This window comes from Giraffa tippelskirchi, chromosome 2 (genome assembly GCF_054371585.1).
Source record: "Giraffa tippelskirchi isolate mGirTip1 chromosome 2, T2T-mGirTip1v1.2.pri, whole genome shotgun sequence".
Taxonomy (NCBI): domain Eukaryota; kingdom Metazoa; phylum Chordata; class Mammalia; order Artiodactyla; family Giraffidae; genus Giraffa; species Giraffa tippelskirchi.
Genome location: NC_137276.1, coordinates 222845920 through 222865228, shown reverse-complemented (window position 1 = coordinate 222865228; position 19309 = coordinate 222845920). Strand labels below are relative to the sequence as shown.

Here is a 19309-nt window from a genome sequence, read left to right as displayed (position 1 = left end):
GTGGCAGGTCAATCAAGATACTCAGGTAGGTAAGTATCCTGCTCTGTCTCATACCTTGTTCCTCCCATGAAACTGAGCTTCATTTCAGACCCTGGTTTCTTACATTCTCCTCTTTCTCCTTTAATATATGCTCTCAGACAATCAATTCTTGCCATCAAGTAAATAACCACTGAGATCACAATGACGTCAGGAGGAGTCATTGCATTTTAAGTGAATTTAGAAAAAAAGAGAGAGAACTTGAACATACAAGAAAATTTTCAAACTCTATTTTTCATGTCACTGGGTTTCAGACTTCAGTGTACATCAGAATCACCTGGGGAAATTATTTAAGATACAGAGCATAGTTTGCACCTCCAGAGACTCCTCCACAGTGAATATAGCCCAGAATTGGAATTTTTAATTAAATCTGAGAATGAATGCTTAAAAGTAGTTGTGCACATTCGTTTACATAAAAGTAGCTCAAATATAGCAGTTTTTTCTAAAATTAGACCATGTACATGACTTTTCATTGAAATCATCTTCAAAACAAGGATCGTTTTTTTAAAGTAATTTTTTCTTATATGAGTTTTTTCCCAACAATCCAAAATACAGTTGTTTTACTTAAAGGTAGTTGGTAAGCATGAGTTTTTATTAAAACTAATTTGAATATAGCAGTGTGACTTCAAATTAGACAGGAAATGTGAGTTTTTACTAACACTAGCAGATTATCTGTGGATTATATTATGAGAAGGGCTTCTCAGGTGGCACTGGTGGTAAAGAATCCACCTGTCAATGCAGGAGACACAAGGCAGGAAGATCCCCCGGAGTAGGAAATGGCAACCCTCTCTAGTATTCTTGTCTGGAAAATCTCATGGATAAAAGAGGTTGGTGGACTACAGTCCATGAGTCTCAAAAGAGTCAGACACGACTGAACAACTTAACACAAACATGATACCCTGAGAAACGTTGTTTAAAGTTAGGAAGAGAGCAGGGGGGTATGAGAAGATTGAAAAGCAACTGAGCATGTAATGTTGTCTAACTTATTTCTTAACAAGCTTGTAGAGCCTCATGCAATAAGGCAAAAAAATAAAGCTTGTTTTGTTTCAGACTAAAATTATAAATTGAATTATTTTAAAGTTTTTCCAGCAAAATTGGAACTATCAAAGGAATACATGGTGGATAGAGACTGTGCCTTCAGGAAAATCAGCTAGATTATATGACTGTAAACTTATCCAAGGAAAATTATTTCCAAATACCTCAGTGCATTTGCCTCACATTATGTTGTGTTCTATATGAGCCGTCTGTGGCAAAGCAGCAAAATAATGAATCCCAATTAGTTTCCAACCCATGACCCTTATGCTCTAAGGTCTATTTCCTAGTAAGCAATTTTAAAGCAGCCTGAACGGCCTTGAAAAGCAAAAGGGAAACAAAGCATTCTTACTTTTTGTACCATTTTCTGCACATCTAACTGTGCCAAATGGCGTTATTAATTAACTCTTATGGATAATGAAAAATTTCTGCTCAACGCTGCAGTTTTAACTTGCCTTTAGGAACCATCTCATTATGCTTCTCACAGTTGTAGAATTTTATGTCCAGATGCACAGGCATATTAAAATCATTTTTGCTTTCTAAATCCTCTCCACAGAGACTGGTATCATGGAAAGTGGGGTTCTCCCTTAAATTTTCAAAGAAAGTCTGTTTGTAAAGAGAAGGGCATTCTTGTGATAGAAAACCAACGATACAAATGTGTTATGTGGTTTCCACACCCTGCAGAATCTAGGCTTCATCGTTGTCAGCCCAAACATGGCTAATTGGCCATACTGCACTGCAATGCGTTTCCACATCACAATGTATACACCCAGATACACACAAAAGCAATGAGTAAAACCTGAGTCATGTAATGGAGCCACTGTAGTTCTCCTTAGTGATTTTAATTTTAAAGTTAGCTTAGCTAGAATTTTCTTTCTTTTTTTCAACTGGGGAGTTCAGACTTCAAATACTCAGATTTTTCAACTTCAAATAAGAATGTTTTCCTGATCACTTAGTCTTTACCAACCATAAGAGCTAAAAAAAAAAACTACTGTCTATAGATAACCTAACACCATTTGGTATTTTTGTTTTCTCACTGAAACTTGGCACATTATCAGATGCTTCTAAGCATCCTTGACTATATTTCTTCTATAGTCTGATTAACTTACTTAGCAAGCGATTTGGAGAAGTCTCTCTAATCAAGTTATTTCTGTTAATTGTGCAAAGAGGTTTTCTTTGCCTGGAAACCCAAACATTCATTAATTAACAGAGAGGCCAAGAAGCAATTAGCATCCATTTAGAAATAACTTTTCCAGTGTACAGGTTGACACCACCATGTAAATCAAACCCTGAAAGACATCTGTGGCCCAATGGAAAGGTGACTTGGGGACCACGAGCCAAGAATTCAGGTCCCTGCTGCTGAATGGCTGTGTCTCTAGGCAAGGCATTGTATATTTCTCTCCTCCTCAACTTGGTCATCTGTGGAATGATGGGGTTGCAGTTAAAACTCTCTTCCAACCATGATATTTTTTAAATTCTCATAGAAAGTGGGAAGAAAAAGTGTAGAAGCAGAGGGGAAAAAAAGCTTGGAGAATATATATGTGTGTGTACACATATATGTGTATGTATACATATGCATTTATACATATGTGTATGTATACGTGTGTATATACATATGTGCATACATGAATGCGTGTTCAGTCGTGTTCAACTCTTTGCGACCCCATGGACTGTAACCAGCCAGGTTCCACTGTCCATGGGATTTCCCAGTCAAGAATACTGGAGTGAGTTGCCATTTCCTACTCCAGGAGATCTTCCCAACTCAGGGATTGAACCCACCTCTCCTCCAGTTCCTACATTGGATTCTTTATGATTTGCACCACCTGGGAAGCCCTGTATATACATATGCACATATGTATACATATTAACATTTATATATAAATATATATTATATCAGTTCAGTCACTCTGTTGTATCTGTCTCTTTGCAACCCCATGGACTGCAGCATGCCAGGCTTCCCTGTCCATCACCAACTCCCAGAGCTCAAACTCATGTCTGTCAGGTCCGTGATGCCATTCAACCAGCTCATCCTCTGTCATCCCCTTCTCTTCCTGCCTTCAACCTTTCCCAGCATCAGGGTCTTTTCTAAAGAATCAGTTCTTCGCATCAGGTGGACAAAGTATTGGAGCTTCAGTCTCAGCATCAGTCCTTCCAATGAATATTCAGGATTGATTTTTTAGGACTGACTGACTTGATATAATAAATATTATATATATATATATGTACATATATATATTTATTAAGATTCTGTAGTTATGTTCAACATGTTAAATTCTTGTCATAAACAGAATTACTTTGCCTTTTCGATCCTTGGGGTAGAGTACTTGGTTCTGGATATAGAAAAAAATAGCTGTCATGGCATCATACAGTGAGAGGGTTCTCATCGAACAAATCATAAATGAATCATTAAAAATACAGCGAAGATTATAGAAGTAGAATCATTTTTTTTACTTTGGTGAGCCTACAGACTAGGCATAAAAAAGAAAAAAAAGAAAATAAAGGAAATGTACCTAGGGAGTTATTCAAAGTTATGGAACTGATTACAGCCTCAATCCCAATTCTAGAAAGAAGTTTGGGGGGCTGCAGTGCCCAGGAAAGTTTCTAATCTTTAAGTGAAACTTAAGTAATTCTGCTAAAGATACACAAAGGGAAACAAAGAAAAGGATGACGTGCTTCTTTTTGCACTGATTTTATCCCTACCTTCCTTCACCATCAGCATCAAGATTTTTATATGCATTGCTTGCAAGCTAGAGATGACTCAAACTTTTACTTTTTAAATTTTACATGGATTTTACAAACTTGGAGAACAGACAAAAATCTTAAAACTATGGCTTTTGATCTCAAGATCTAGGTGTTTTGTTGAATAAATTAGTTGTTTTAATTCAAAAAGTCTAGCTCTTAATTAGCAAAAACTAAAACCCAGATGGTCAAGGATCAAGGTTGAGGTCATAGGGTCGCAAAGAGTGGGACACAACTGAGCAACTGAACAACGTCAAGGTTGAGGAAATATGCATAATACATAATTTTCTACCTCTTTTTCCAATCCTTGACCAGTTCTTAACCACTAGGAAAGACAAAACTGGAGGGAAATCATTAAGTTTAAATGCTATTCAAATCCCTGAGAGGAGCTCTCATGATCATCCCTGAGTCAAGCCCCAGTTTGGAGGGACAGAAAAGTAGAAACATCGGAAAATCTCAGGGGAATCCCAAAAAGAAAGTGTCATTGTTGAGTTCATAGTATGTAACCAGGAGATGGCAAGACTGTAGAGATATCATACATCCAACAGTCTCTTAAGTGGTAAAATATCAATGTCTAGGCAGTGAACCTAAAAGCACATTCAGAGTCCCGCTTAACCTCAGAGCGTGCCAGGGCAAGCATCCAAAAATCCATGGCGCTTCCCAACCAGGAGCCTTGTGGAAGGCCTGAGAGGACCTGTGGATCAGGAGACTTGAGGTTGGGGTGGAAACAATTCAATACGTGGTCCTGATATGGAGACCACACTGGGACCACACGGGATCTCAGAGGATGCAGCAGAGATAGAGAGCAGCAACCATGGTCTGGCAGGTTGTCACATCCCTGGGGGAGCCAAAAGGACAGAATCGGCCATGGACCAGCCACTCCCACTATCACCAATGCCCATGTCCATGATCAAACTCTCCTAAGCCCAGATACCCCTGGGAAAGAAAAGGAGAAGGCAAGTGGAAAGAGACTTGTATTAACCAAACCATTAACCAAACGAAAACTTAGTTTTAAACCAAAAATGAGTTAACCTTGAGTTGACAAGATCCACTGGTAGATGGGGACCTCTGGGCTAGGATGAGTTGCTATTTTTTTTAAATGGCATCACACAACTCTTTTTGCACACCCTAGTTTGTAGCTTGAGAAAAATGTGTACTCAATACATGTGGTTGTATGCTAGTACCCCAGAGACTTCCTGTGCTGTGCCCACAGTATCCAAAAGCCTTCATTAGGGTCAGTTTATCTCCAAGGCAGGGTCATTCTCTGCATGAAAAGAGGCATGCAAAGAAAATATTGGAAATTTATTTTTATGATCCTAACAAAGCCTCTGAGTTGCCAGAAGGACCAAGCCCTCTTTTCTGTGAAGTGAGGGGATGCCAGTTTCCATGATATTAACTCAGGCTGTCAGACAGAGCCTGGGCACATTCGTATGAGACCGGTACCCAGAGGAAGTGGGCAACCTCCTAGCTTATCAGAGGGGCTGGTGCAGGCTCAAGAGATGTTAAGTGTTAGTTGCTCAGTCATGTCTGACTCTGCGACTCTGTGGATTGCAGCCCACCAGGCTCCTCTGTCCATGAGATTTTCTAGGCAAGGATACTGGAGTGGGTTGCCATATCCTTCTCCAGGGGATCTTCCCAACCCAGGGACCGAACCCGAGTCTCCTGCACTGCAGGCAGATTCTTTACCAACTGAGCTACAAGGGAAGCCCAAAGAGATGTAAGGAAGCCAAAGATAAGCTAGAGGGTCAGAGATGAAAGTCATACTACCTTTGACAATGATGCCAGAGACGAAAAGGCACTGTTGGACACTTTGGGTTGGCAGGGAAACGTATATTTTTGCCACTTCTAGGCAAAGAGAGCTGCTCGCCTCTGGCTGACCACGTGAGCCCCCCGAAGCGTGCCCTCACTACAGAAACAACGCTTCTTTGGCCAACGGGCTTGGTGGGTCACGCCCATCTGCCACTTCTGTGCTTTTTCTGGGGCAGCTGCACTTGAGAACGGTCAGAGGCCATTGGGAGACCTGGAAGACAGTCTCCAGCTGGCCCCCTGGTAGCCCAGTGACATTTCTCCACTCAAGTGACAGCTTCACCTGAGAGTCCGGGCCAGAGAGTGGGAACAATTTCCCTGTGTTCCGAATCCTACTCTCCACCTAACAGGCTGTTTGCCTTCTCCCACCCTTGGGAGTTTTATCCCAGCAGTGACAAGTGAGGGGCCCCTTCTCAGGTATCCCTTGGGGTTTAGGCTCTCCCATACCCGGTTGGATATTTCTCCTAAAAGCAGATACCGAACAGTCCAATCTTCCCCACTTGGCCCAGTCATGTATGCTGAATCTGGAAGGCTCTAAACATTTACAACTCCAAGTACCTTCTTTTTTCTCCTTTCAAACACCTGACTGTTGTAATTAATAGCTTCATAGACATCAATGGCTTTTATAGATCCATACAAGTTTATTTAAGAACTCAAAGCTGCAAATTTGACTTTTTTTTACCCTAGGTCAACCCTACCCTGAGGGCAATGCATATGAAAGTTCTTGCTTTAGAAGTAGAAAAAAAGAGGTTGAGATATAGAAGAATTGGAAAAAGCACATAAATTAGTATCAAAATGTTCTGCCTCGGTGCTAACTTCCTATTTCAAAACTTTCTATGAAATCATCACTAATGTTAGAGGGAAATAAACTTCCGTATATCCTGAGACAGGGGTCCCCAGTCCCTGGGCCACATAGCAGGATGTGAGTTGGGGGCAAGCAAGCGAAGCTTCATCTGTCTCCCGTATTGCAGGCGGATTCTTTTCCAGCTGAGCCACAAGGGGAGCCCATCTGTATTTACAGCCCCTCCCTACCTTTTGCATTGCTGCCTGAGTTCCACCTCCTGTCAGATCAGCAGTGGTATTAGATTCTCATAGGAGCATGAACCCTACCGTGAACTACGCTTGTGAGGGGTCTAGGTTGTGTGCCCTAGAATCAACCCTCTCCCAATTTTTCTTGGAAAAAAATTGTCTCCCATGAAACCAGTCTCTAGTGCAAAAATGGCTGGGAACGGCTGCCCTAAGAGCTTGGGGATTGTGGACAGTCACACTGAGTAAAAAGAGAGAGAGAAGAAATGACATCCCACACAATACTTGCATTTAATTTAGTGGAAGGAAAAAAAATTCTAAATAAAATCCTTAAATAAAAATGAACCCAAGAAAGATGGTCTGTGTGTATCTTGTGCCATCAAGTAACCCTGTGTCCCCCATAGATAGATATATTTTAGTTTAAAGACCTCAGATAAGAAACAAGGAATTCTGGGGCATACATTCATGTAAGAAATTAGAAGCTTAAATCTAGAATCTGAGAGAGCTAAAATATCAGCAACAAGCCTCAGGTCTGGGGACAAAAATGAAATACAGAAGAAAGAGGGTAAAAGGGCATAAAGATGGTGAAAGTGAAAGTGAAGTCGCTCAGTAGTGTCTGACTCCTTGCGACCCCATGGACTGTAGCCTACCAGGCTCCTCCATCCATGGGATTTTCCAGGCAAGAATACTGGAGTGGGTTGCCATTTCCTTTTCCAGGAGATCTTCCTGACCCAAGGATTGAACCCCGGTCTCCCGCATTGTAGGCAGACGCTTTACCGTCTGAGCCACCAGAGAAGTCTAAAGATGGTGAAAACATGGCATTAAAAGGAGTAAGGAAACACGAGCTATTGGCACCTATGTGCTACAGCCAAAGCAAGAGAAGACAGGGCTCTAGGGGCTGGTACCTATGAAGAGCCAGTTTAAAGCATAAAAACTGCAGTGCAACAGTCTATGAAAGCAGTAGCTGCTGAGTCACAGGTGAGAATAAGGGCGGGGACCAGATTTTGACATTTTCATTCAGTGTTGAAATTTCCTCCACTCTCGATTTTTGGTACAAACTCAGAGGAGAACCAACTTCCTCATGAGCTCCAGGGCACAATTCATCATAACCACTATTATGGAAGCTACCATGGTGACTCTCAACCTCACAGATCCATTTTTTTTAAAAACTCCAAGGATGGTCACATAAAAGATGACCCAGGGTTTCTGAACAAACAGAAAATTGATAAAACCAGAGTAAATGATGCTCAAATTTTGAGTTCTAGGACATGGAAACAGCACACAAAGACGGTGCATGCATATTTCCTCTAAGACATTCCTTCCTGTAATTAGGGAGGAATAATTGAAGCCTGATTTCTGTTCTCAGATCATCAGTTATCCTGAGAAGTAAACCACTTGTGCAGATAGGCAACCAGACTTTCCAAAACCTTAGGATAGCAAGCACATGAGCAGGAGTCTTCTGCTTCCTTGAAAAACTTCCAGACTCTAGGCCCAGAACATATTGAACATACTAGGTTTACATCCACACGAAACCTGAGAGTTTAATAGTATTAAAGTGTTAGGTAGTTAGAATAAGAAACAGGAGTCCAGAATGACGGAGGCTAAAGACAAGGAAGGGAAAAGCCCGCGAAAATGGAACAAAGGAAGGTCCGAGGACCGGAGTGAGAACTTCAGGTAAAACAGCACTCCTGGCTAAGCCCAATTTACATAGGGCAGGCTCAGGGGGAGGAAAAACACATAAAAAGAGGAGCCAAAGCGCTCTCCCCCCTTTTTTTCTCTCTCCCGCTCGCTGGGGCGTATTCCTCTTTGTGTCTTTGGGTCGACGGTCGGCAGGCTCTCATGCTTCAAGGATGGATTTTCCTGCTATTATCTAAATAAAATAGAGCTGTAACACTGATTTGTCTAAGAGCTATAACATGGTCTGTCCAAGACCCGAGAGCCGTGACCCGCCGAGGGCTCTAATGTCCGTCACTCCAACTCTTTGTTGTGACGTGACAAGAACCGAGGAGCATACACTCGCGTGACGAAAGGATGTGAATGCTTAGTCCTTCTTGTTAAAAAAAAAATTACTGAGACATTGCCTTTGCTGACTGAGAAAATAGTAACAATAGTAGTAATAATCACATTATTTCTCAGCAAAGTATTCCCTATTATATCTACTGATATTCTATATTTTTCTAAGAATGATTTTGCAGCAAGACTTCAAATTGCAGCTTGCCTTTATATAAAATTAAAGATTTTTGCAGCAGTAAAATGACTTTAATATTACCTATGTCATCCTCTTCTTCTAAGCATAAGGTGAAAATTTATTACACAATGTTACAGATCACCTCAAGTGTCTTTGAATAAGGAGTCTAATAAATTAAAGGGAGAAAACTATACAAAATGTAAAACTTGTATTCTATTCTTGGGTAGGCCAGACCTTCTAAAAAATAATGTGTCAGAAAAACCCTTGAAGTTATGTATTCAAAGTAGTTATCCTAAACAGTACTAAAGAATGAAAGCACTGAATGCATAAAAGTGAAATATACAATGAGAAATCAACCTGATATTCACATCCTGATGCCAAGTTTGCAACCAATATAAAAGCCTGTTCCAGATGGCTTAGGCTGGGTTCTTTCAATATTGTAAACGAAAACCAAATCCAGGCATACAACTTTTCCTATGATGTAAAAAACATTCTCCACCTTACATTATTTTTTTCCTGAGGCATTTTATTTTAGTTACAAAAGAAGAACAACTTAATTAGCTCCTCCCAACCCTTCCAGGGCAATATTTTCAGTAATAGGATAAAGGTGTCAGGAGAGAATAATTTATGTTCAGATTCACACTGAAGTGAAGTGAAAGTCGTTCGGTCATCTACGACTCTTTGCAACCCCATGGACTATACAGCCCGTGGAATTCTCCAGGCCAGAATACTGGAGTGAGTAGCTTCCCCTCCTCCAGCAGATCTTCCAGACCCAGGAATCAAACCGGGTCTCCTGCACTGCAAGAGGATTCTTTACCAGCTGAGCTATCAGGAAAGCTGTACCAAGAAATCAATTATCGGAGTTAATCCAAAGAAGACACCATGTAGCCAGCAATTATAAAGAGAAACAAGCCAGGAAAGGAGGTAAAATGAGACAGGAGAAGGGAAGGAAAGGGAAATTGGTGAGGAACACACCAGACACACCGAAGAAGTGGACAAGAGGAATGACTTTCTGCAGAATAAGGCAGTAGTTCCTTTTTTCAAAACTTGGGATGTAGTTGCTTTACAATGTTTTATTGATTTCTGCTGTACAGCAATGTAAATCGACTATATGTATACATATATCCTCTCCCTCTTAAGCCTCCCTCCTATCCTACCCTGCCCTATTCCACCCCTCTAGGTCATCACAGAGCACTGAACTGAACTCCCTATGCTATACAGCAGTTTCCCACTAGTATCTATTTTACCCATAGCAGTGTATATATGCCAATTCTACTCTCCCAATTTGTCCCACTTCCCCATCACCCTCTTTGTCCACAGCTCTGTTCTCTGCATCTCTATTCCTACCCTGCAAATATGTTCATCTCTACCTTTTGGTCCCTCTTCTTTTAAAGCTACGAAAGCTATAGTGCTAGTTGAAGTTTCAGCGGCAGTCTCTAATAGACTAACTTCTATTTCTCAGTTTCCTTTCTTCTACAAGAGAAATCACACACACACACACACACACACTCACACACCACTTTATCTTTGGATAGAGTCAGGAACAACATGAGAGCAGTACTATCATTTATTACTATACAAATTCATTTATCAGTGAATTTTCTCATCAAGCACATCATCATAGTGATTCATTGTAAATGGGGGCCCATAAGCACAAAGACGATTACATGTTTAAATGACGAGAAGCACAGTTAGTTTCCATTTCCTCCTTATAGATGAGCACCTATCATGAACAAGATACAAGCTGTCATAAAAACCTGTTACTACGTAAACACCAAAGCATGTTATGGGCTGGGTAAAACAAGTAATAATAGGCATTGAAAATTCTATGCATTAAACATGCACAGAACCTATTTAAACTAGAACACTGTTTATAAAATATTCAAAGGAATTAGTGCAAAGAAGGACATGCAAAGGCTAAAATTGAAGAAATATCAATTTTCTTCAATTTTCTTTACTGTTTCTCTGCTTCACACACACACAAAAATAGATGATAGATAGATAGATGATAGATTGTTGCTGTTGTTCAATTGCTCAGTAGTGTCCTTTGTGATGCCATGGACTGAAGCACACCAGGCTTCCCTGTTCCTCATCATCTCTCAGAGTTTGTCCAAGTTCATGTCCATTGAACTGGTGATGCCATCCAACCATCCCATCCTCTGTCATCCCTTTCTCCTCTTGCCTTCAGTCTCACTCAGCATCAGAGTCTTTTCTAGTGATTCAGCTCTTGGCATCAGGTGGCCAAAGTACTGGAGCTTCAGCTTCAGCCTCAGTCCTTCCAATGAATATTCAGGGTTGATTTCCTTTAGGACTGACTGGTTTGATCACCTTGTTGTCCAAGGGACTCTACATACATACATACATACATCAGTAAGTGCCATAGACTTAAAATATTTTCAGTGATGTATAACATTTTATTTTAAAGACAGAGAACAATTACTGTGTGCCAGGTATTGTGCCTAAGTGTTTAACGTATGTCGGGTTAATGATTTTCATATTAGCTCTATGAAAAGGATTCCTCAGGGAATCCTACTTTTCTTATTTGCTAAAAGCTAAGAAATAAATTCATCACATTTGCAAAAAAAAGAGAGGATTCTACTATTATTTTCAGTTTACAGATAAGAAAACTGAGTCAAAGAAAATAATCACCTGTCCAGTAAGCTTAAACTTCAACTCCAGCATTCTGATGCCAGGGGCCAACTCACAATTATAATTCATGGTCATCTATGTAGATCCATTAAAAATATGAATTCCATCTACCAGAGAAAAATGGGACAACCTAGGATCCAAGCTAACCAGGGGGGTTTCCAGTCTGCAAAGCACTGAAGGATGCTGCTACACTATCCTACCTCTAGTTTCCTGCCTCTAAAAAAAGGCAGCTAGTGGGCATTTTTATGCTTGATATTTTCTAACAAAAGAGCTTAGAAATTTATACCTTCATGCCTTACCTGTAGTTTGTGTGTGTGTATGTGTGTGTGTGTATGTGTTTGTGTGAACATAAAGGGATTCATAAAACCAAGTCTGGAAGTAAAAGTTTTGGAAAGCTACCGTAATTTGGATCCTTGTTCAGAAGCTCAGTCTTTATATGTTATGTGTATTTTCAGTTCTTAGACTACAATAGGCAAATTGACCCATGAAGACAAGCCTCTCCCAAGCTACTCTGAGCTGAAAGATGACCTTCACACTTTCATTTCCTGTGGATATGAAAGTGTATGGTTTACTCAAGTTCATGGCTGGGAGGGGCCTTAAAGGTCATCTTGTTTTGTGACTATAGCAAAAACTTGGAAGCAGAAAGGTCAGCCTCAATATCTTGCCATTTTCCTTTTGACAGTTGGAGACAGAGTAAGAATCAAAAAGAAATCATAGTTCATGACCAAAGACAGAGAAACCAGACCACTGATAAAACTATATTTATATGCCTTCTCACACAGGCAGCAAGAAATAAATATCCAGGGTTAATCAAAAAACAAAGAAGACGTTTGCTGTATTTTCAGGCAATAAAAAAATTGGAGGCAGATTTTGTTTTTTAAAAAAAATTTGATTGATACATGTTATCAAGATAAGATCTGTGATTGCCCCTTTACCCAAAATAAGAAAGGAAAGACTTAAGAGTCCCTTTCTGGTTGTATCTCCTACATGAGCCATGTCTATTAACAGAAACCCAATTTGGTGGTTTTCTGTGCAAGACAAAGTGATTTCTCTAAAATCAAACACCTGAGGGACTTCCCTGGTGGCCCAGTGGTTAAGACACCAGGCTTCCACTGCAAGGGGCACAGGTTCAATGCGTGGTTCGGGAATTAAGATACCACATGCCACACAACATGCCCCCCCCAAAAGAGTAGAGAAAAATCAAGCCTTGGAGAATTCAAATGAAACAAAAGGTTATAGTTCTTAACATATTTTATGAGGAGAGAATCCACAGAAAGCTCTTTATAAGGATTTAATTAAGAGAATTAAGCATCATGGGGTAGGAGATTTCAAGTGAAAGCTGTTAAGTTTGGGGAGTCAAATGAGCTGAGTTCAAATACAAGGTCTTTAACTTGTGAATCATATTTCTTGTGCAAGTTATCTAATACCTCTAATAGTAAGTTTTCCCATCTATATAATGGGCATAATAACTCCTTTCTAAAGCTGTTGTGCGGTTTATGTGTCACAGCGTATGTAAACTCCTTGGCACTCCTTCCTTCTCTCTCTTTCTCCTCCCTCCATCTTAGTGAACTTTCTGAAACCAGAAAAAATCCTGCCCAAAACCACTTTCTTCCATTCAAATAAATTTCTGAACAAAGCTTGCAAAACCCCAATACAACATTGTCTAACACAGCAACACTATAAAATATTCATTTCATCTTAGTAGCAACACATAAATTCCACATCACATAATGGTACAAAAATTATATCTCATTTGTGACAAACTTGCCATTGCATTTTATGAAGTATAATTCGTGGAAAACATTTCTGAATTTTTCTTTGTGTGGTCTGACACCCTCTCAATTCACTGAAGCCACAACTTACCATTTGAAAGAAAATTAACATGCATGACCTGAATTTTCTTTTTCCTTTTTTTTTTTTTTTAGTACCATAGAAAAGTGGAAATGAAATTCAAATCCTATAAACACTTAGGTGTAAAAGAAACAAGAACTGATATGCAAACAGCTAGTTTTTTAGAGATGTGAGCCTGGTAAGCTAATAATTTACACCTAGAATCTAAATATGTTAAGTCTGATTCTCAAATCAAGTAGAAGAATTAAAAATGCTGCTTGTTTCAAATGCATCAGCTTTTTTATGGAACAAAGTAGGGTGTAAATTTTCAGAAAAGCATGTTGCCCTTTGATACAGAAGGACCACAGAAGACATTTTGTACTCTGCACACATGAGACACCACCCGTCAGGCATTCACATCCTCTAGAAATCAGCTGGTGGCATATGATCACTTGGCTTTCAACTCTGTCCATTTTGTGAGTTAATGGTAAAGGAATAGTGCTTGCACTTCCATAAACTTTACCAAAGGCTTTGGGTTTTAGAGAACGTTTTAGGAGCAATCTCTTCAAAAACAACACTACTTTGTAGAAATCACTATACAAGCTGAAATTTGTCACTCCAAGATCTTCTCTTGGCTGGAAGAAATGATGGCAAATTATGTCTTATTATGCTATTTATATATTGTGCATGTGAACAGATATAGCATAATTATAATAGATACATCTATGCACATATATGCCATCTGCATATGCATAACTTTTTATAATCATAATTCCATTTTCTTTTCATATTATGCCATCGTCTTTGCTGTGCAGTTCAGTACCATATTATTTTCATTTCAACCACAGCTGCATCATTGCTGCTGCCAGATCTCTGTTTATTTCATTTATTTATTTATTTTTTTTTTGGAGAAAATATACAATTTTAAATTGTTTTTTTTTTCTTTTTTTTTTTATCAGAAAGGAAAGTCATCAAGAATTAGATTTTATTTTAGGAACAAAGTAAGGTTTCATGGGAGAAAAAAACAAAGCCTTGGTGTAGAGAAGGTTTGTTCATTTTCTATAGCATTACTGAAGTGTCCGTATGCCTTGATAATCCTATCAATGTTTGGATCATCTCACTGGGGGAAATGACTTAATTTAACTCTCTTTTGGTGTCTCTGCAAAGGTAAGTTTTCTATTTTGAGAGCCTACCTGGGTAGTTTTCCGCTTACTTCATTTGTGAATGAAATCCCAAAGTTTGTCCAGCTGACTTGCCAGATCTGTTTCCCCCAGTAGTAAAGGTGGGTGGCCAGTGGGTGGAGGAGGAGGTGTGGGAACTGGCTGGGGATTCACCCCTTAGCAGAGTTACCTTCAACCAATATCTCACAATCCTAAAAGCCTAGACAGGAAACAGATCCTTGAAGGCTGGAGACCAGTGGATCAAACTGATGCTCTATTATTTCATGTTCTCTAGTGTCTCTCTTTCAATGCCATCATGGAAGAACTGGGAATCTCACTCAAAAATCAGAAAAAGTTAAAGAAAAAGTCAAGAACTAAGGGGAAATCATCCTTCACAAGTATCCTTACTTGTCATCAAAGACGAACTCAGAGAAAAGAGACGATGGCGTGAGCTGAGAACACACCTGGAGTAAGCTTTCAGGAAGAAAAACACGCTTACTGCAGGTTTTTGGAGAAAGGATTTCTAACAATGGTGCAATGTTTTCCATACATCTATATGCATAACTCGGATTATGGATACAGATACAAGAAATACAAAAGTCTAAAAAGCTCAGATAGACTGAGATTACTTGGGAAGTGGCACGGATTCTTTTGAAATGAATTTGTATGCTCACTTATTTTACCTTTTCTCTTTCATCCCAATAAATTGTTGTGTGTGCTTTCTAAGTAATAATAAAACAACAGGGTTTTTTTCCAGAATGAGTTTGAGTGTTGGTTTGTTTCCCATCACTTGCTCTGATTCAGTGTCTGGTTTCCAAGCGTTATCAGCTGTCAAGTTTGCTATTTTGATGAATCTTCTTATCTGTTCAGCCTGACAAAGCCACTTTTGGCTGTGTTAAAAAAAACAAAATTTTTTTTAGTTTGTACCAAGTACCTTGTTTTTCTAGTAGAGTGAAACCATTCACCTTTGTGTTTTAAAATCCAATTTTATAAGTAGTTTGAATGGTACTTGGATCAGTGACTATAACATAAAAGGATACTAAAAAGGAAAAATCCATTTAAAAAATAAAAGCGTCCACCACATTCAAGGCACCCTTCTAGGTTCTGGGGATACCATGGTGAGGAAAACAGATATAGTCCCGGCCCTCACACAGTTTATAGTAAAATGAAAAAGAACAGCATTCTGTTACCCAAATCTGGATTGCACTTCCTCAATGGAGGTCAGAAGCTGCGGGAACACACAGGAATATTTAACCTAGGATGGGATGAGGAGGTCTTCCTTGAGGAAGGCACAGTAAGCCCTCTACATATGAATGTGTTCCCTTCCGAGAGTCTATTTGTTAGTCCAATTTTGTTCATAAGGTCAACAAAGGAAGCCTAGGAACCCAACTAACACAATCAGCTATATAGTACTATACTGTAGTAGGTTTATAACACCTTTCACACAAATAATACATAAAAAGACAAACACAAAAAATAAAGAAAACATTTCAATCTTACAGTGCAGTACCTTGTATACAGTAGTACAGTACAACAGCTGGCATACAAGGGATGGCATCGAGTGAACAGACAAGAAGAGTTACTGACTGGAGGAGGGAGAGGAGGTGGGAGATGGTAGAGCTGAAGGATCATTAGCAGTGTGCAATTTCACTCACACTTGATCTTGATGGAATGCACATTTGCATCTTTGAAAGTTCGAAACTGGAAGGTCCATATGTAGGGCATTTACTGTATAGCTAAGATCTGAAAGAGGGCAAGTTAATTTGGTCCAGGGAGAAACATCAGATAGAGACGACAAATGTTTCAGTTGAAAAAAACAGTGTATTCTAACGCACTGCAATAAGAAAATGTAGGGCCAGAATGACAAAAAAAAAAAAAGAAATCTATAGGCTAAAATGCAAAGAATGCAATGGGGCCTAGAGATAATAGTCACTCTGGTTGAGGTTAGAGAAAGAATTGAAGGAAAGAAGACTAAGAAGAGGAAAAGAGAGAGAGAAGGTTCCTTGATCAGCAGCCCAGAGGAAAGATACTGTAGCTTGGGCTAGAGGAATGCCAATAAGAAATCAACCCTGACTATTCATTGGAAGGACTGATGCTGAAGCTCAAGCTCCAATACTTTGGCCACCTGTTTTGAAGAATTGAGATGGTTCGTTGGAAAAGACCCTGATGCTGGGAGAGATGGAGAGCAGGGGGAGAAGAGGGCAACAGAGGATGAGATGGTTAGACGGCATCACTGCCTCAATGGACATGAATTTGAGATTTGAGCAAACTCTGGGAGATAGTGAAGGACAGGGAGGCCTGGCAGGCTGCAGTCCATGGAGTCACAAAGAGTCAGACATGGCTTAGTGACTGAACAGCAACGGAGGAAGGCCAGAGAGACCACTGCATGACAGAGGTGACTTAGAGGCACAATTCACACAGCCAGAGGTTCAGAAAGTGGTCTTGAGGGAAGGAAAAGGAAGTTCAAGAAAACATCAGGATTCAGGAGCAGAGGAGTGGGTGTGGAGGAAGGAACATTTAGCTGGGGAGTTGAGGTATCGGGAAACAGCAACAGGAAAGGAGCAAGCACTGGATCAATATTTCATATAATTAAATCCCATTGGTTTCTGTAGGATTATTTTACAACCAAAAGAAACTTTTAATCTAGTCCCTATAGAATTTGAGTACAGAAATAGTTCCAGACATGAAGAGGAAACAAGATGACCTTTTAAAATAACAATAACAGACACTGGACATACATTTTTCTGTGCTTGTAATCAACACTCAGATTTGGGATCAATCAGAATTTTATTAACAACAAATAGACAACAGTGTAGTTCATAAAAATGCATTAAATTTAAGAATTACAAATGATGAATCCAACTGACTGGCAATGAATTAGAATGATGTGAAAATATTATAGGGGAAATACATAGTTGTTCAATTGACTAAATCTTATACTAAGGGAATTCTAGCTTAATTTTCTAATGTAACAGAACAATATTTTTCTCTCATTTCAGGAAATATTACAGTGCTGTATCTTTTACATACAGTTACAGTAATTTATGGGAAAAGAAATGTATTGACTTCTAATATGTAAAATATATTGTGTGTCAATATGGTGCACAAATATTTTAAGACTCAAATCACTTATTGATCACTAATGTTTATTCAAGGCACATAATATATTGAACTAGACAGAACTGCAGAACAGAGCTTTTTTTGGTCAACTAGTAAATATAATACATAATCACCTCCCTTTTCCCCCAATATTTTCATTCTGAAAGCTCATTTGATGTGCACACATAGGCATATGTTTCCGTATGTGTCTGTGTGTGTTGGGGCAAAGACAAAAGTAAGTTAATGAGTTCAGAGGAGAGAAAAAAGAAATTGCAGAATATATGGAAGCTGGTCCAGAAAAAAAATCCCTGAGATCAACTATTAATCTTTGAGATTTTCATCCCTTTCTGTAAAGAGCAGTGACTCATACACAGTTATGTAGAAATCAATGGCAAAGTTAATTAAAGACTAGATCCAACATTTTTCCTTCAGCAATTTCTTGATGTTAATAGGAAAAGATGGTTCAGGTGAAATATTCAGGAAGAAAGAGGGAAGTCAGTGTTGATTGAAAGATGATGCTAACATCTTTCATAACAGGAAAGATTTATTTTCCTTTCAAGTTTCAAATCTAGGCCTTTCTTGCCTTTAGCATGGAGAAAAGGGAAGAGAGGCCATCCACTACTTGATTGACCCCATGGGGTTGCTGATATATGAAATTTCCATTCTTAGCTTAAAAGATGCTAGAGAGAGAGACAGAAATAAGAAGAAAGTGGGTTCAAGAAAACTAGATGGAGATAAATACATTTGACCAACACTTTTACTCTCTCAGCAATTACTACTTTAATTCAACCCCTTTTCTTTTTTTTTTTTTTGGCTGTGCCGGGTCTCTACTGCTTTTTTGTGTGGCCTTCTCCAGTTGTGGTGAGCAGAGGCTACTCTTTGTTGCAGTCTGCGTGCCTCTCATTGTGGTGGCTCTAGGAGCACGGGCTTCAGTAGTTGCAGCACAGCATGTGGAATCTTCCTGGACCAGGGATCGATCCCCTGTCCCCTGCATTGGCAGGTGGATTCCCATCCACTGCGCCACCAGGGAAGTCCTTAATTGAGCTCTTTACCTGATCTCAGTTCAGTTCAGTTCAGTTGCTCAGTTGTGTCTGACTCTTTGCGACCCCATGGACAGCAGCACTCCAGGCCCCCCTGTCCATAAGGCTGAATCATTTCTTAATTAAGAAACTCCTGTGATTTGTTTTAAATGGGAATAAAGTTGAGTGTCTATTCTGGGAAAGGTATCCCTAAGAAATATCTCTGCAGTGTGATTTTTATAGAAAAACAAAATCTGTCAGTTCCAAAATATATAAACCACCAGAGTCTCTCCATCATCAGAGACCCAATGCATCGAGTAACAAACTAGCTCAAGTTACAATCTACTCGCTCGAGTCATTTATGAGCTGGATCCTCCAGCTGAGAGCAAGGAGGGGACAAATGTTCACTAATCAAGTATGGTCACAGGAGTGTCAGAAGTGCACAGGGCTAGATGAATAAGCCATTCCACTGAAAGTAATTGAGTGTTTAGGGAAATTGCTTATTGGGGTACAGAAGAGTTGATCAAAGGCATAACCAATTCTCTGGTTTGTCCATGTCTAGTCCTGCATATGAAGGGAAACTTTTTTCCAGTCATATTTCTTTCAAAAATGACTATAGAGAAGAAAGAAGCAGGACAAAATAGGAATGGTAAATTCTTCAGAGTGGAGACATATATACTACATTTACAAGTAGTAACTCAAAGCCCCATAAGCCTTGGGACCGA

General features: G+C 39.5%; 1 protein-coding gene across 6 annotated transcripts in view; it reads left to right on the top strand.

The window, feature by feature from the left end:
• Positions 1 to 14917, top strand: part of GRIK1 (glutamate ionotropic receptor kainate type subunit 1) — a 436272-nt gene extending 421355 nt beyond the window's left edge. For 4 of the 6 annotated variants that reach the window (XM_081558024.1, XM_081558013.1, XM_081558007.1 and 1 more), the window contains one exon: positions 14762 to 14917. In XM_081558024.1, the coding sequence (XP_081414150.1) occupies positions 14762 to 14917 (156 nt within the window). Of the gene's footprint in view, positions 1 to 14265; positions 14353 to 14761 lie in introns of all 6 variants that reach the window. The other 2 variants (XM_081557967.1, XM_081557961.1) reach the window with 1 other exon arrangement.
• Positions 14918 to 19309: the final 4392 nt, after the last annotated feature.